Source organism: Rhinoraja longicauda, chromosome 4 (genome assembly GCF_053455715.1).
Source record: "Rhinoraja longicauda isolate Sanriku21f chromosome 4, sRhiLon1.1, whole genome shotgun sequence".
In the NCBI taxonomy this organism is placed as follows: Eukaryota; Metazoa; Chordata; class Chondrichthyes; order Rajiformes; family Arhynchobatidae; genus Rhinoraja; species Rhinoraja longicauda.
In genome coordinates, this window is record NC_135956.1 from 83796995 (window position 1) to 83813569 (window position 16575).

General features: G+C 40.9%; 1 protein-coding gene across 16 annotated transcripts in view; it reads right to left on the minus strand.

Moving 5' to 3' along the window:
• Positions 1-16575, minus strand: part of LOC144592932 (band 4.1-like protein 3) — a 477619-nt gene that overhangs the window by 44320 nt on the left and 416724 nt on the right. For all 16 annotated transcript variants that reach the window (XM_078398233.1, XM_078398220.1, XM_078398224.1 and 13 more), the window contains 4 exons: positions 11985-12137; positions 6895-6992; positions 3225-3400; positions 61-281 (listed from right to left, as the gene is read on the minus strand). In XM_078398233.1, coding sequence (XP_078254359.1) covers positions 61-281; positions 3225-3400; positions 6895-6992; positions 11985-12137 — 648 coding nt within the window. The remainder of the gene's footprint in view (positions 1-60; positions 282-3224; positions 3401-6894; positions 6993-11984; positions 12138-16575) is intronic.

Genomic DNA, 16575 nt, shown 5'->3' on the forward strand with positions numbered 1-16575 from the left:
TTCTTGAGTTTGGTTAATTATCAGTACACCTAACATATTTCATGCCTCAGTGAACACTACCTTAATTTCATGCTTGGCTGGCGTGAGTAATGGAGTGATGCCAGTCTTTGCTTTCTTATCCTCTTCCTCTGCCTTCTCCTCTTCTGCCTTCTTCTCTGGTGTCACTGTGGTTATTAAATTGGTTGACACTAGGCTCTTGGCTGCGCCATAATGACCAGTTGCCACTTCTGAGGCCGAAATGGAGTCCTTTATGAGCATCTCATGATTTTCGGTGACAGAGGCTTGAAAGGACACAAAACGTAATTCAGCAGTCTGGACTCATGAATCAATTGGCATTTGCTTGGCAGACTAGCCATCGTCGTTACAATTGATCTTAGTACCTCCAGGCACGAGAGGGGAAACCATCCAAAGTCACCCAGTCCTTTTGCCTGTTTGTCAGTCATTTAATAATGATAATATAATAATATGCCTTTATTGTCATTGTACAAACAGTACAACGAAATTAGAAGTGCTACATCTGAAACAGTGTGACAGTGCAGATCTTTCAAAGACAATCGCACAAACATAGGAACCAACACAACAAATACCAGTATCAATTAAAAAAAACAATTAAAAAAATCTAATAAATAATGAAATAGTGATTCCCCCAGGACTTAGCTGCGCACGGCTCAGCCGCGGGGCCTTCCATAGCCCGGCTCGGCCGCGGGGCCTTCCATCGCCCGGCGCGGCTCGGCCGCGGGACCTAACATCGCCCGGTGCGGCTCGGCCGCGGGACGTAGCTGCGCACGGCTCGGCCGCGGGGCCTTCCATCGCCCGGCGCGGCTCGGCCGCGGGACGTAGCTGCGCACGTTACGGCCGCGGGGCCTTCCATCGCCCGCGAGACGTTTCAGCGCCCGGTGCGGCTCGGCCGCGGGGACTGTGCGGGTCGGTCGGGAACGAGCTGTCTGTCCGTGGGCGTGGGGAAGAGAGTGGAAGTTTTGTTGCCTCCATCACAGTGAGGGGGTGTTTGGAGTCACTGTGATGGACGTTTGTGTTGGGGTCATGTGTCTTGTGTTCTTTTTTGTGTATGACTGCTATGTAGTTTCGTTCGGTACCTTGGTACCGAATGACAAATAAAGCTCTGTTGAACTGTTGAAGTTTGGATGTTGGAGAGGAAATATTTGTCTCAGTTTTGATAATCCACAGTCATTTAAACACACTTGGTTCGTGGCAGCAACTACAGCCAACAATTTCTATTTAGATTGCATATTTAGCATAACATAATGCAAGCTTGCGGATTAACAACTAATTTTTCACTAAGGACGGACTGCAGCCTTCGTGGTTCAGTATCAAGTTCTCCAAATTTAGGTCAGAGCATGGAAACAGGCCCTTCAGCAGACTCAACCATCAAATCACTCACTCATCTATACTGATCCCAATTTTTATTCGTTCCAGTTGCCCATCAAAGCCTCCCAGAACCTACCCCTTACCTACACACTCGGGGCATCTTACAGTGGCTATTTAATCTACCAATCCACATGTCTATGGATTCCAGGAGGACCCTGGAGCACAGAGAGAACACAATGTAGTCACAAGGAGAATGTGCAAACTCCATACTGAGAGCACTCAAGCTCAGGAATGAACCTGGTCTTCAGCGCTACGAGGCAGCAGCTCCACTCGTCTACTCTTTTGGTGTGCATCAAAAGTGCACATTTTAGCTGATCCTCCACCAATAATTTTGGCTTTGTTTTTCTCTCTCAATTGGAACAGCATGACCTGGTGATATCATCAGGTCACCACGATCCTTCAAGTACTGTATAAAGAATTGTAGCATTTCTTGTTGTAAATCTGTTGTACTTCGCAGCAAGATCGCTTACATTGTAGTGAAGTGCTTTCGACGAAACACTTTAGAGTACACAACTTGAAGTGTGGTTTGGATTATGAGTGGTCCAATTTTCACCTACCCTCATTACTTCTTTCTCATGACACAACGAAGCATCATCAGCCTCCAAATGCCCCATTCACCCATTTCACCTGGCCTCACTCAATCACAGGTATTCCTTTTATTCTCTCCAGTCTCACACCATCTTCTCTGCAACTTAGAATTACCAGTCTGGTCAAGGGTCTTGGATCGGAAGTGTCAATTTATTTATTTTTCCACAGATGCTGCCTGACTGGCCAAGTACTTCCACCATTTTGTTTTTATTTCAGATTTCCAATCTCTTCAGATTTAATGGATTTTTATATGACAAATTAGAACATATTGCAAGCCCTCAGATTTATGGTGATTACAATTGAAGGAGCTCAGCTACAAGTGTGCCAAAAGAATCTGATCTTGGAGATAAAATGCCAAATCCTGCAGATGCATGGGTTTTGGGCATGGTAGATTTGTATTATTACACATGGCATGAAAGGGTCACGTGACTAAGGGTTTACACAGTGAAACTATGGAAAGTTTATAGGTTGGGAATTTGAACCCAAAATATGAATTAACACTGATAGGATTATGTGAACTGGAATAGGCTATCGAGTCCCTCGAGTGTATTTCATCCTTCTACTGGATCACAGATGATCTGCACCCACAATTCCTCGTATCTATCTTTGCAGAGAAAGGCTGATGGAATTTAATTGGAAGAAAAAAAAAATCACACCTACACAGCTCTTACACACTGGAACCTACAATTGCTGTACAAAAAATGTGTTGTCAATCAGTTGTACTCAGCAGCAAGAGAGCTCACATTATATTGAAGTGTTTTCAACCATTTGAGATAGAGTGCAGAACTTGAAATGTGGAATGGATTACTAGTGGTCTAATTACCACCTACCCTCTATTGCTGCTCTTCCCAAAATCATACTTAGTTTCACCTCTCTAGAAATACCATTCCGGATGGAGTCATTGAGCTATTCAGCATGGAAACAGGCCCTTCATCCCACCCTGTCCAGGCAGACAAAGTTGGCATTCTGGATCAGCAACTAATATGTTCTGATTACAATGACTTAATTGGATTTATTGCAACTTGCTGGAAGTAACCCATAAATATTTTATTCAAACCCAATTGAACTCATAGCTCCCCCGTCACTAACACTAGCCACAGCATTTGCTCTTCTCACTTCCCCTCCCCAATAAACAAAATCCTTATTAATTATTTTAAACTGAAATTGCACACTAACTAACTTTGTAAACAATCAAGCAATTTCATTAACGAGAAAAAATTCCAGAACAGATTGTAACTCAGTTTCCTTACCTCCATCTAAGCTGCGTGACATGGTGTAACGTTTGCTGGAAGAACGTTCAAAATATGGAGCCGGGCGATCTATCAGGGAACTGGCTCTCCGAGTCTGGGCTTGTGTTCTTCCACTGTAGCGGAATTTTGATCCTAGTGTGAGAAATTTCTTTGGAGGCGGTTCAGGTGAAACTAATCTGCAAACAGATAATTGGCAATTAAAAACAAAATTGATCACCATCTATTCCATCCACAATATACTTCAAATTTATTGTGATTATACAAAGGTTGAAAATAAACAATAACCGTATAATTATTTTCAGAATTCATTACAGCAGCACAAATCATTTGGCAAAGTCAGGTTATGATATTTGGGAGGTGCTAAGGCGATGAATACATTGCTATAAATCTGAAAATACAAAGTTTGCAATAACCATACTGAATATATATCAAGTCTTCCCCAATGTTTCCTTAATAGTGCTACAGTGTCCATCCTCCATAAATCTAAACTGAATGGAAGAACAGGTACGAAGAGCCAAATGACCACCACTGCTCCTATTTTTCTGTTTTTACACCTCCTTTCTGCCTGCTAAGCCAAAAGATCAAAAATGGTACCTTCATTCAATGAAATATATTTTCATAATATCCAGTCCTCCCAGAGCACCACCAAATACAAATCAACTAATCAATCACTTCTTGTCTAGGGGCATCTTATTGTGCATAAACTGGTTGCAGCATTTGTGACATACTGTGCCAAATTATTAAATAAATTACGTCTTGAAGTAGTGACTTATTTAATAATGTATTTTACGAAATACTGCCCAAGTGGTACAATAGTTTATAAATAGATGCTTGTTCAATCTGTAAAGCCTTCCTCAAAATGCATCTTCCATTCCACCCTTGGGTACCACATTTTTCCTTTTCTGCAATACCATTGGATACAGTGAAATGTTTACACCAAGAAGCTAATTGTTGAACAACTTGATCTTAAATACTAAAGTTGTGGCATCTATGCAGAAAATATCACTAACATCCAAAAGGAAAATTAATATTTTACTTGTTATTAAGGGCACCAAAAGGTTTAGGCAAATAATATTCGGCATTCGTGGTTGGAACCAATAGTAATTGGCTTGGTGCCCTTGGATGCATTTCTACAAAAACTCCTCGACTTGTGTAATAGGCGACTTACATAAACTTGAACTTACTTAAGGAGTTCTTTAAGCCCACTGCTTTATTCCCAAGTTGTGCGTATTGGAAATCTTGGTAGTAGTGCATCACTGCCACTACATGCAGTTTTTTCCAGTAAGCTAGTCGGCTGTTCTTTTGGGCACCCAAGATGTCTCTACGTCGGAGCTTCCAAGTGGCCTCCGCATCTCTAGTAGGTTTTTGGTCTGTCGACTGAACTTTGGCTGAACTTGCCAGAGTCATTGTCCTAACTCATTATTAAACAGCCTGTGGTGTTATAAATTTATATTTGACACCTTGGACTTAGTTTTGGAAATTTAGACTTTGCTGCAGCCCTCAGACAGTTGACTGCAGCTGTACCTGTCATTTGTGGTGACTAAATTCTCTGGCGTTGTTGGAAGCTATTTTTAATCGGCAAACTAATTTTTTTTTAGGTAGGTTTGCATATCAGGTTTTGCAAGCTCAACAGCATTAACAGAATTTATTTATCCACATAATCCATGCACATAGCTATTGTGTAAAATATGGTTCAAAGAATTCTGTTAAAAATATATAATGATATGCTCATTAATTGTCTCAACCATTTCTACTTCCTTGTTGCAAACATAGTTTTTAGGTATTGGCACAGTTTCAGATTAAATAATTTTCCATTCATTGTCAACATTGTCAACAGTGTCTGTTGTGCAGTGTTGTACATTAATGGGTGACGTTTCGGGTCAAGACCCTTCTTCAGACTGAAGGGTCTCGAACCGAAACGTCACGCATTCCTTCTCTCCAGGGATGCTGCCTGTCCAGCATTTTGTGTCTACCTTCGAAGCTGATCTTTAGTCTGGACATCCAGGCTTTCAAACTCCTGTATCTTCTCCCAGAAGATAAAAAGGGAACTTGTCTATACTTCCAGCCATGCACTGTGAAGATGTAGTGGATAGAAGTGACAAGATTGTGATGGACTGGGCTATGTTAACCACTCCCTGCAGGTTCAGGCAGTCAAGAACAAAGTTGTTTCCTTACCAAGCTAAGTCAGAGTCATACAGCAAGGAAACAGGCCCTTCAGCCCAACTTGTGCATGCCAACCAAATGCCCCATCTATGCTCGTCCCACTTGCCCACATTTTGCCAATATTCCTCTACACCTTGAGTTACTCCAGCTTTTTGTTTCCCTCCATACCTTTCTTATCTATCCCATCAGAATATTTTCCCATCAAAATGAGATGCATCCCAACAGATATTTTAATAATGCATCCGCAGATGTTTAATAAAATCTTTGTGCACATGCTGAATCTTCTCAGATGGCTAAGGAAGTAAATATTCTGATGCACTTTCTTGATCTCCAGATCAGTGTGTAAGGGTTAGGTTAGGTTACTGGTGGAGTTGAGTATAGGAGCAAAGAGGTCCTTCTGCAGTTGTACAGGGCCCTAGTGAGACCGCAACTGGAGTATTGTGTGCAGTTTTGATCTCCAAATTTGAGGAAGGATATTCTTGCTATGGAGGGCGTGCAGCGTAGGTTTACTAGGTTAATTCCCGGAATGGCGGGACTGTCATATGTTGAAAGACTGGAGCGACTAGGCTTATATACACTGGAATTTAGAAGGATGAGAGGGGATTTTATCGAAACGTATAAGATTATTAAGGGGTTGGACACGTTAGAGGCAGGAAACATGTTCCCAATGTTGGGGGAGTCCAGAACAAGGGGCCACAGTTTAAGAATAAGGGGTAGGCCATTTAGAACTGAGATGAGGACAAACTTTTTCAGTCAAGAGAGTTGTGAATCTGTGGAATTCTCTGCCTCAGAAGGCAGTGGAGGACAATTCTCTGAATGCATTAAAGAGAGAGTTGGATAGAGCTCTTAAGGATAGCGGAGTCAGGGGGTATGGGGAGAAGGTAGGAACGGGGTACTGATTGAGAATGATCAGCCATGATCACATTGACTGGCGGTGCTGGCTCGAAGTGCCGAATGGCCTCCTCCTGCACCTATTGTCTATTGTGTGGATGTTTGGGAACTTGAAGCTGTCTATCATCTCTCCAGCAGTTCCATTAATAATGTTGTGTCACCCTTCTGAGGTCAACAACCAATTGCTGCACACATTGACACACATATCCACTACTGCAGTTATGGCAGGATTGGATGATGAAACATTGAATTAATCATCTTGGGTTATATTTAAAGTACACCTATTTTCAAGAGTTAAATATCTGAAAATTTATATCAGTCATGGCTTACAACAATATTTCATAGCTTACACCAATAAATTCATTTATTTTTAGAGGTGTAAAGCAAATTAAGTTAGTGCAATAAAGGGAAATTTGTGATAATTCAAGTTTTCATTAACATTGTTCACAACATTAGAGAGAACATTGTGCTTGGTGACAAGTGTATTTAGATATTATGTTAGACCCAGCTCGTATTCTATTGCTCTTTCATAGAATTCAAATAACTTAAAACAAACTTGGCTGAAGTCTTTTTTTTACATTTCAAATTTCATGTCAAAAAGCCAACTTATACCCACCTGAAGAATGTGTGATGCTCAATGCACACTTTCCACAACCTTTTTGCTGCTTTATGGTTTGGAAGTTTAAATCCAATGGTACTTTCAAACTGTTCATGCTGGGAGGGGAAACCAGAGACAAATGTTGAGAAAGTTGATAAAAATATTATAGCAGACCCAAGATATTGTAGTCTCCCCTAAATCAATCACTTCCTTCTATGCATTTTCTCTAATTACATTGATTATTGTAACATCCTCAACATTTGCCCCTAAGCAATATTTCCGTACCTATCTATCGAACAAATTAATGAGAAACATATCTACTTTAAGATTTGTAAAATATCTTTGAACCTGAGCCTGCGGAAGTATCTAAACAATTGTAAGCATTGGGTCTGACATCCTCAAGAGTGTAATGCCCTCCACTGACTGCAGTTTATAAGATAAAGTACATCTCTCCCACCTCATCCTGTTGCAGGAAAGAAATCGGAGGATAAACTTTTCACCATATTCCCTATATCTGAACTTTAGTTATGCCATTCATTATGTGCCCAGAAATTTAGGTCATTCTCCATCCCCCGTCTTCCACAATTCCTCTGCACTTAGTGGGTCATCTAATTGAACAATGAGTCCCAAAAGAGGCACAAAAATGTAGGAACCCTGCTTAAAGAGTGGATTTCTGCGACAATTTTTGCTTTCAAGATGTTGGCAGATCTGCACCTTAACAGTGTTCTCTGAAGTCCCAGAAAGATGCGTGATTCATTATATGCTTGTTTTTTTAAATATAGTTCATGAGTGCTAATGATATTTAACTTCTTGTTGACCCAGCCATGAGAAAAGATTCTGGCAGCAAACACTATTTGTCTTTGTCCTTCTCTTAAGTGTGCAGGATAGAAAACGGCAGTATTATTTTAGGAAGGCATTTGTTAAGGACAGATAAGGGACAGCAGCACATTCGCGGTGACGTGCAACTACTTCAAGCATTTCTAGTGCGTGCTGGCAACATCAAGGTGCTTTGTCATGCAAATGTCAAGTTCTAAATATGGCAACCACTTCATAAAATGCTTGATGCAAAAGTGAAATGAATTGTTTAGGACAGGTACATGAATAGGAAAGGTTTAGAAGGATGTGGGCCAAACACAGACAGACGGGACTAGTGTAGACGGGGCATTGTGGTTGGCATTGGCAGGTTGGGCCAAAGGGCCTGTTTCAGTGCTGCATGAATCTATGACTATGACTTAGGTGGAAGTTTATAGGGTACATTTTGTGAAAATAAAATAGCTTTTAAGGATACACTGCAAGGAATAGGGTGAAAAGTAGTTTAGTAGCACTTCAAAATATAGAAAGGGCAGCTGGAATTGTATTGCATGATCCAACTCTCAACCATATTTTATTTAATAGAAAACATAAAGCCCAGATATAAAGTGAGCTAGCACTGCACAACTGTCAATTTTGAGTTACTGCCCCGTTACATTTCCTTCTGGTCATAGTCTTCAGCTGAAATTTTGTTGGATTTGGAACTAAATTCAACCAATTTGTTTATAAAATGATAAAGGGTGAAAATTAGGCAGAAAGTTTAGAAACATAATTTTCAGTGAAAACCTGTTGTATATATGGTCTCCATTCTTTACAAAATAAGATTATTACTGATAATACTGAAATTTCTAACTATTTGCGGTTGCGTGAATTTGACATTGTTACAAATTCCTCTAATTTTATGATAGCATTATACTTGCTCATTGAGAATTGGCCTATATGGCAAAGATTGATAAATTGCTAATCAAAATATGAAATGAAATAAAACAGGCCACAATGCTATCATTGCATCAGAAAGTAGTCTACCATTCATCCTACTGAACTGCAAAAAAATAAATTTGCAGCAGGTTTTAAAATGCCAAATGTGAGGCTGGCAGTCAGCCACTCAAAATACAAACAAAAAGAATTGGCACTGATCCAAAGTGATTGGCACTGAACTATGGAATGACAAAAGCTAAGAACTATTCCGTACTGATCTGTTGTGAATGTATTTTGTCTGTTCAATTGTGTTGTCTGTTCGCCAATTTTGGAAAGGGCTTTGATAAACAGGCTGTCAAAAGAATTTTTGTTCAAATGTTCTTATTAATCTATGACTATGTGATGGATGTTTCTTTTTTGTGTGTTTTGTGTTGGTTGGGGTTGTGTAATTTGCTTATTTTATTGCTCTTATTGTTGGACTGTGGGTGACGAAATCTCGTCCAAAAAACTTGTTTTTTTGGATGACAAATAAAGATATCCTGAATCCTAAAGCAGGATAGGTGGAAAGCAGCAAAATAGCATGTTGCGGTCTGTATGCCTTGAATTTTGTAATGACAAATTTATTCATTTAAAGGAACACCAGAATATCCGAGAGTTTTTTTTTTTACCGCAGCAAGATACAGCAGGTTTAAAATTGGCTTCACATTGCCCCAGAATTTGCTATTTTGGTGTACTGTTCTTGTTCATTGCTGACCCACTAAACATTTTTCATCATCTTGCGGCTCCCTCAGGGAAAGGTTACTCGAATAAACTTGCCCTATCCTCCGTGACAGGATCTTCATGTGATCTAAATAGCCGTACATAATTGGGTGGTACGAGAAGCAGTCCTCATCATAACTAGTAAATGTTAGAATTGTAGTTTTAATTGATATGTTACCTCATGCAATGTTCTATCATAACTAGTAAATGATACGGAAATTTTTTCAAACTGTTAAATTATTACAGAAATGAAACCAAACTACTTGTAAAAATTCCAAACAGTTCAAATTTGTTAAAAAAAATCCTAGCCATTTAAAAGATTAAAAATAGAAATTCCTAGTCCCCTGCCAGCCATTTTCTCTTATTGAAAATAATAAAACTTCTGTTCCAGATGCAAGCCCACATAAGTTGTTCAAGTGATGAGGAGCTCAACAGAGTGCAATTAAAGGCAGGCCAGGGAATAGCTGTCTGCAGTTTCATGACTTGTGTGGTAATGTGAATCCCAGCCATTCTGGCATTAGGTGGGCAGAAGCCTGCATCTGCACACAGAACTGCCAGCATTCTCCCTCTGGATCTAGGTCGTCTAATCCTGAATGTCTAACAATCAAACTAAAAACTGAGCCCTTTGCTTCCTTGGTTGGCTATTTGTCACATATCTCAAAATATGAAGTTTAAAACCGTGAATATCTCACTCTAGAAATAATGGATCCCTTTAAAGCTACAAATAAAATATATTCTCAAGATAGTTTTAGGAATGTTGGCCTTCATAACAAGAGGAGTTGAGTATAGGAGCAAAGAGGTCCTTCTGCAGTTGTACAGGGCCCTAGTGAGACCGCACCTGGAGTACTGTGTGCAGTTTTGGTCTCCAAATTTGAGGAAGGATATTCTTGCTATTGAGGGCATGCAGCGTAAGTTTACTAGGTTAATTCCCGGAATGGCGGGACTGTCCTATGTTGAAAGACTGGAGCGGCTAGGCTTGTATACACTGGAATTTAGACGGATGAGAGGGGATCTTATCGAAACATACAAGATTATTAAGGGGTTGGACACGTTAGAGGCAGGAAACATGTTGGGGGAGTCCTGAACCAGGGGCCACAGTTTAAGAGTAAGGGGTAGGCCATTTAGAACGGAGATGAGGGGAAAAACTTTTTCAGTCAGAGAGTTGTAAATCTGTGGAATTCTCTGCCTCAGAAGGCAGTGGAGGCCAATTCTCTGAATGCATTCAAGAGAGAGCTATATAGAGCTCTTAAGGATAGCGGAGTCAGGGGGTATGGGGAGAAGGCAGGAACACAGGTTACTGATTGAGAATGATCAGCCATGATCACATTGTATGGTGGTGCGTACAGGCTCGAAGGGCCGAATGGCCTACTCCTGCACCTATTGTCTATAATCCAGATTGTGACAGCTATAGAAAGGTCTGATCAACCTTTTGCAGCAAGGGGTAGTTAATCAACAATATTAACATATAATTCTGTATTTTGAGAATTAATATTTAATTTAATACAACCTTCACACAAGTGGAAGAACATTGCATGAGGTAACATATCAATTAAAACTACAATTCTAAACAAGTCACACGAACCGAGATGATGCTATTTCATACGAATAAAGATTCCTTATTATAACATTGGAGGGAATTATGGTGGGATATTTGGTTAGTGGCCTGCAGAACTCAATGGGCATCTTCTGCCCTGTACATTTCAGAGACTGGGACACAGCTAGGACAGCTGCTGTTTCATAGCTCATGGCCTGGTTCAAATCAGATCTGGTGCTGGCTCGAAGGGCTTAATGGCCTCCTCCTGCACCTAAATTTCTATGTTTCTATCTCCAATGTTGTACGTGGAGTTTGCATTTTCTCCCAATAATCACATTATTTTCTACCTAGTTCTCCAATCTCCTGCCACACCCCAAAAACATGTAGGTTAGTAATGTAATTGGCTACTGTCTACTGCCCCAAAGTGTATAGGCAAGTGGAAACTATTGGGAATGTAGAGAGATCAGCTCAAGGGAAAACTAGTGAGGAATGGGATTGTTCTGTGCTGTGCACGTCAATGGAGTCAAATAACCTCCTTCTGTCATAAAGGAGATACAATGCCCTTTTTCAGTGAATCTGGGCAGCATTTCACTTTATTAACTAGTTTCAAATCTTGTTTGTATTTTATTGGAGGGCATCTACAACACACGATGCCTCAGAAAAGCCACCAGCATCCACAAAGACTCTTCACACCCCTGCAACAGTCTGTTCGAACTTCTACCATTGGGCAGACGATACCAGGCCTTCTACGCCCGCACCTCCAGACTCAGGAACAGCTTCATCCCCAGGGCCATAGCTGCTATGAACCGGTCCTGCTGAGCCGGATGGTCACATCGCACAGTGAACCGGCACAGATCTACTTGCACTTTATTCTGTTTTAAAACTGTTACAATTTGTTTCATTGGGTTGTTTAAATTAATACTGACTAGCTAATTATATTATTGCATCGTATGGGAGGTGCATTCCCAATCTCGTTGTACCCCTGTACAATGACAATAAAGATATATTGTGTTGTATTATATTGTATTTTTGTTACATGTACTACTGTGGGGACCAAAATGGATCCAAACCTCACATTTGAACTTACTTCACTGGGTCGGATTTTGATATAAAAGTTGTTCCTTTTGTACGAGATCTTGAGAACCTTGGGCCAGGCAAATCTGTTTATTCTCAAGCGGTCTCGGTAGATCAGCAACCCACTGGCACACACACCAAGCATAATATCAACGCCTTCTGAATCCTTGAAAAGCAGAACAATAAAACACTGACAGTACTTCTTGAACCCAATGTAACTTTAGTTATCACTGAACATAACATTTCATGCAAATATTATGGTACTGTTGAGTACATTTTGTCCACATTCACAACTCCAAAGACATACAGGTATGTAGGTTAATTGACTGGGTAAATGTAAAAATTGTCGCTAGTGTGTGTAGGATAGTGTTAATGTGCGGGGATCGCTGGGCGGCGGGGATCGCTGGGCGGCGCGGACCTGGTGGGCCGAAGGGCCTGTTTCCGCGCTGTATCTCTAAATCTAAAATCTAAATGTAAAAAAATCTAAAAACAGTAAGGGTCTGAAATTGTATGCAGGTCCTTCAAGAATCTCAGTGGGGAGTGTTGAAAAGGTTACAGGACATTAAAACGAAGTGCAACAGTATCTGTCAGGGTTCAGTAGAAACTAGTTTCTATCTCAAGGCTTGGCAATTGGTTGTATCCAGAAACCAGTCCACTATTTTCTATATCAATTGCAGCAGTCACTACTGATGTCCAGGTAGCAGCTAATTGCCTGGTTCGTCTTGACAGATTCAATGGGCATTGCTTTGGATGCTGGTGGGTTCTGTAGTGATGCACTCAAGCCCATCGGAAGCCCTACGATTCAATTTTTTCTAGTATCGTAAATACTGCTGAATTGCTATGCTTACTCTGACTGAATAATACAACTCTGGCAGAAAACCTGAAGCCTGCACCCATATCGGCCACATTATCCAATATCCACCAATTTCATGTCAGATGATCAAGGGAACAAAATAATGCCATGAAATTGATCAAATACAGGGAATGCCTGGATCTAAATTGAAAAACAAATTAGTCTTTTTGGTTTAAAAAAAACTGCTGGAGGTACTTAGTGGGTCAGGTAGCATCTATGGAGATAAATGGATAGGTGACATTTCGGGTCAGCTCTCTTCTTCAGACTGGAGTGAGGAGAATATCTGAATTGGCCGACTTTGAGGAGTTTTCACTGTGGAGCAGTAAATTTGATTCACTAGAGACTGCTGATGCTGAAATCCTATGCAAAAAAATAACCTCAGCAGGTCAGTCGGTATCTGTGCAAGGAAATAGATGGTTAAAATTTCAGTTGGGGACCCTTCTTCGGACTAATGGAGGAAAGGGATCTGAAGAAGGGTCCTGACTTGAAACATCATATTGTTGGGAAAGAACGTTTTATGCTCCAGGCTGGTGGTCTATTCTATATTTATCAGCACCTGACTGAATTACAAATATGTTCCTGTTCCCTGTGCAGTACTTCTTTTTCTTTCCAATTCTTCCCCCATTTTGGTTTGCCTCCTTTGCCACAAATCCACTAATCTGTTGACATTTCCTCTTCCCACAGCCTCTCCCACTTTCAAACCCATTTTCCTGGCTTTTGCAGCACCTCCAATTATACATTCTATTTTATGCTCTCCTTTGTATTTGTTTGTCCATCCTACTTCACTGATCACCATTCTTGGGAATGAATGGAAGTGTTTCCATTTCAGAAGTGCGGGAGTTAAACCGTTTGAGCTTAAATACCCACACACGCAAAACAGGCAGAGTCTTTTTTTAAAGTCTGTATTCATCTGCGAGTCAATGTGTGCTTTCAATAGATGTGTGATTTGAGATGTCTTTCTTGGAGGAAGCTAGGTACAAATATACAACACATACATCTAGTGGGTCTGTGTTATCTACAATTACATTGCACAGTCAATCAGCTGTAACCGATGTTCAGGAACCCACCCGGTGGAAACGCTTCAAAAATCAAAGTGTGTTCCTGTTGTTGGAAGAAGTTGGCTCCAGATCCTAGACATTCCACATTGCATTTTTCCTCGCAGCTGCTGTGTTTAAAGGCTAATGACATGCTCGCCGTGTGTGTGATGACCAATTGGCTTCCTTGTAGAGGAACGGAAGTCTCTGGAAGTAATCTAGTTTCAAGACTACAAACCCACTTCCAGTTTGTCAGCTACTGCTCCTAAAATCCATAAATAAGTGCTAGATACCCTATTTAGCCCTGTTCCAATTTCCTAATCCTCACTAGGCTGTGGACCAACAATTACATGCTGCACAGAGTCGCCCTCTCCTATCTCTCCAGACACGCACCCTGGCCACTCCCTCTTCTCCCCTCTCCCATCGGGTAAGAGGCATAGATGAGTGAAAACGCATGCCTCCAGATTCAGGGACAATTTCTTCCCAGCTGTTATCAGGCAACTAAACCATCCTACTACCACAACTAGAGAGCAGTCCTGAACTACTATCTACCTCACTGAAGACCCTCAGACTATCTTTGATCGGACTTTACTGGCTATATCTTGCACTAAACATTATTCACATTATTCCCTTAATCGTATCTGTACACTGTGAATGGCTCGTGCGTAACCATGTATTATCTTTCCGATGACTGGTCAGCACGTAACAAAAGCTTTTCACTATACTTAAATACACATCACGGTAAACAAAACTAAATTAAATTAACCTATCTCAAGTATATCATTGTTGAACTAATCTGACCCCAGAAAACCAGTGTGGTGGTCAAATATTACTGCTGACCCCTCACCATTGCTCATTACGTCCAGTTTCGATGACTGTAATATGCAGCTTGCCAACTTTCCATCTTCCCCATCCATATACTGTTCATCCAAACCAATGCACCACTGATCCCCTTTGCCTCCATTTCCCCGTGCTTGCTGACTTAAAGTAACCCCAGTGTAGAACAGACAAATTTAAAAGCCTTCCCTGCTTTCCAAGTCCCTCCATTCCTCTTACCGCTTTCTCTTCCTTAAATGACTTATTAAAACCTGCTTTTTGACCAAGCTTTTCGATACTCCCCCTACTGCGGCCTGGTATCAGTTTATAACAAACAATACAAGCAAAGAACTCTGGAAATTCTCGGCAAGTCAGGCAACATCTGTGAACGTTTCACATCAATGAATGCTGTTTCTTTAGATGCAATATTTTCAAAAGACAATAGGTGCAGGAGGAAGTCATTCGGCCCTTCGAGCCAGCACCGCCATTCAATGTGATCATGGCTGATCATTCTCAATCAGTACCCCATTCCTGCCTTCTCCCCAAACCCCCTGACTCTGCTATCCTTAAGAGCTCTATCTAACTCTCCCTTGAATGCATTCAGAGAATTGGCCTCCACTGCCTTGAGGCAGAGAATTCCACAGATTCACAACTCTCTGGCTGAAAAAGTTTTTCCTCATCTCCGTTCTAAATGGCCTACCCCTTATTCTTAAACTGTAGCCCCTAGTTATGGACTCCCCCAACATTGGGAACATGTTTCCTGCCTCTAACGTGTCCAACCCCTTAATAATCTTATACGTTTCGGTAAGATCCCCTCTCATCCTTCTAAATTCCTGTGTATACAAGCCTAGTCGCTCCAGTCTTTCAACATATGACAGTCCCGCCATTCCGGGAATTAACCTAGTAAACCTACGCTGCACGCCCTCAATAGCAAGAATATCCTTCCTCAAATTTGGAGACCAAAACTGCACACAGTACTCCAGGTGCGGTCTCACTAGTGCCCTGTACAACTGCAGAAGGACCTCTTTGCTCCTATAATCCTTTATTTATGTTTTTCAGTGTCTGTTATATTTTGCATCAGCTCCATTTTTCATCTGCCTGATGACAGTTCTGTGAGGATCCAAGGGATGTTTAATAATATTTAATGTGTTTTATAAATGCAACTGGAACAAGGCGCCTGATATAAACGGTCATGATATATATCGTCTGCACCAAGCTGGCATTTGGTCACCTATTGATGATTAACCTGTCAGTCTGTAAAATGTCTTTCAAGGGTGATCGGAGAGTTGAAATCATTCACGGGCAATGCCAAATAACTCACTCCCTAACAGCCGACTTGGTCTCGTCTGGTTGAGCAGCAAGCTTATGCACTATACGAGGAAGCTACTCTGTTTAAGCTTTGTTGAATTGCAATGGCATCTTCATGTTTCTGAAATATGGAATTCGGCCAAGACAAAGAGCAAGCAAATCAAAGTATAAAATGGCAACTCTCAGCTGACAAAAACAAGTGCTTTACTTTCTGTAACCAGTGCCACCAATTCCACATTATATGATGCTTATTCTGATTGAATATAAACAAAAACCCTTGCTGCACTGATGATAAAGTGCAGTCATGATTGTGAGGTAGAAAACATGACAAACAACTTGGATTCATCAACATTGAGGCACAAGCTACTACAGATGCTGTTTGCAAAAGAAAAAAAATGTGCTAGAGTAACTCGGAAGGTCAGACAGCATCTCTGGAGAACATAGTTAGGTGACGTTCTGGGTTAGGACCCTTCTTCAGAAGAGTTATTCCAGCATTGTGTCTTTCGATGGATTCATTAAACATCTACATAGAGCAAGATGATAATGCCTGGACAATCTGTTTTGGTGATATTAATTATCAGCTAGGACACATT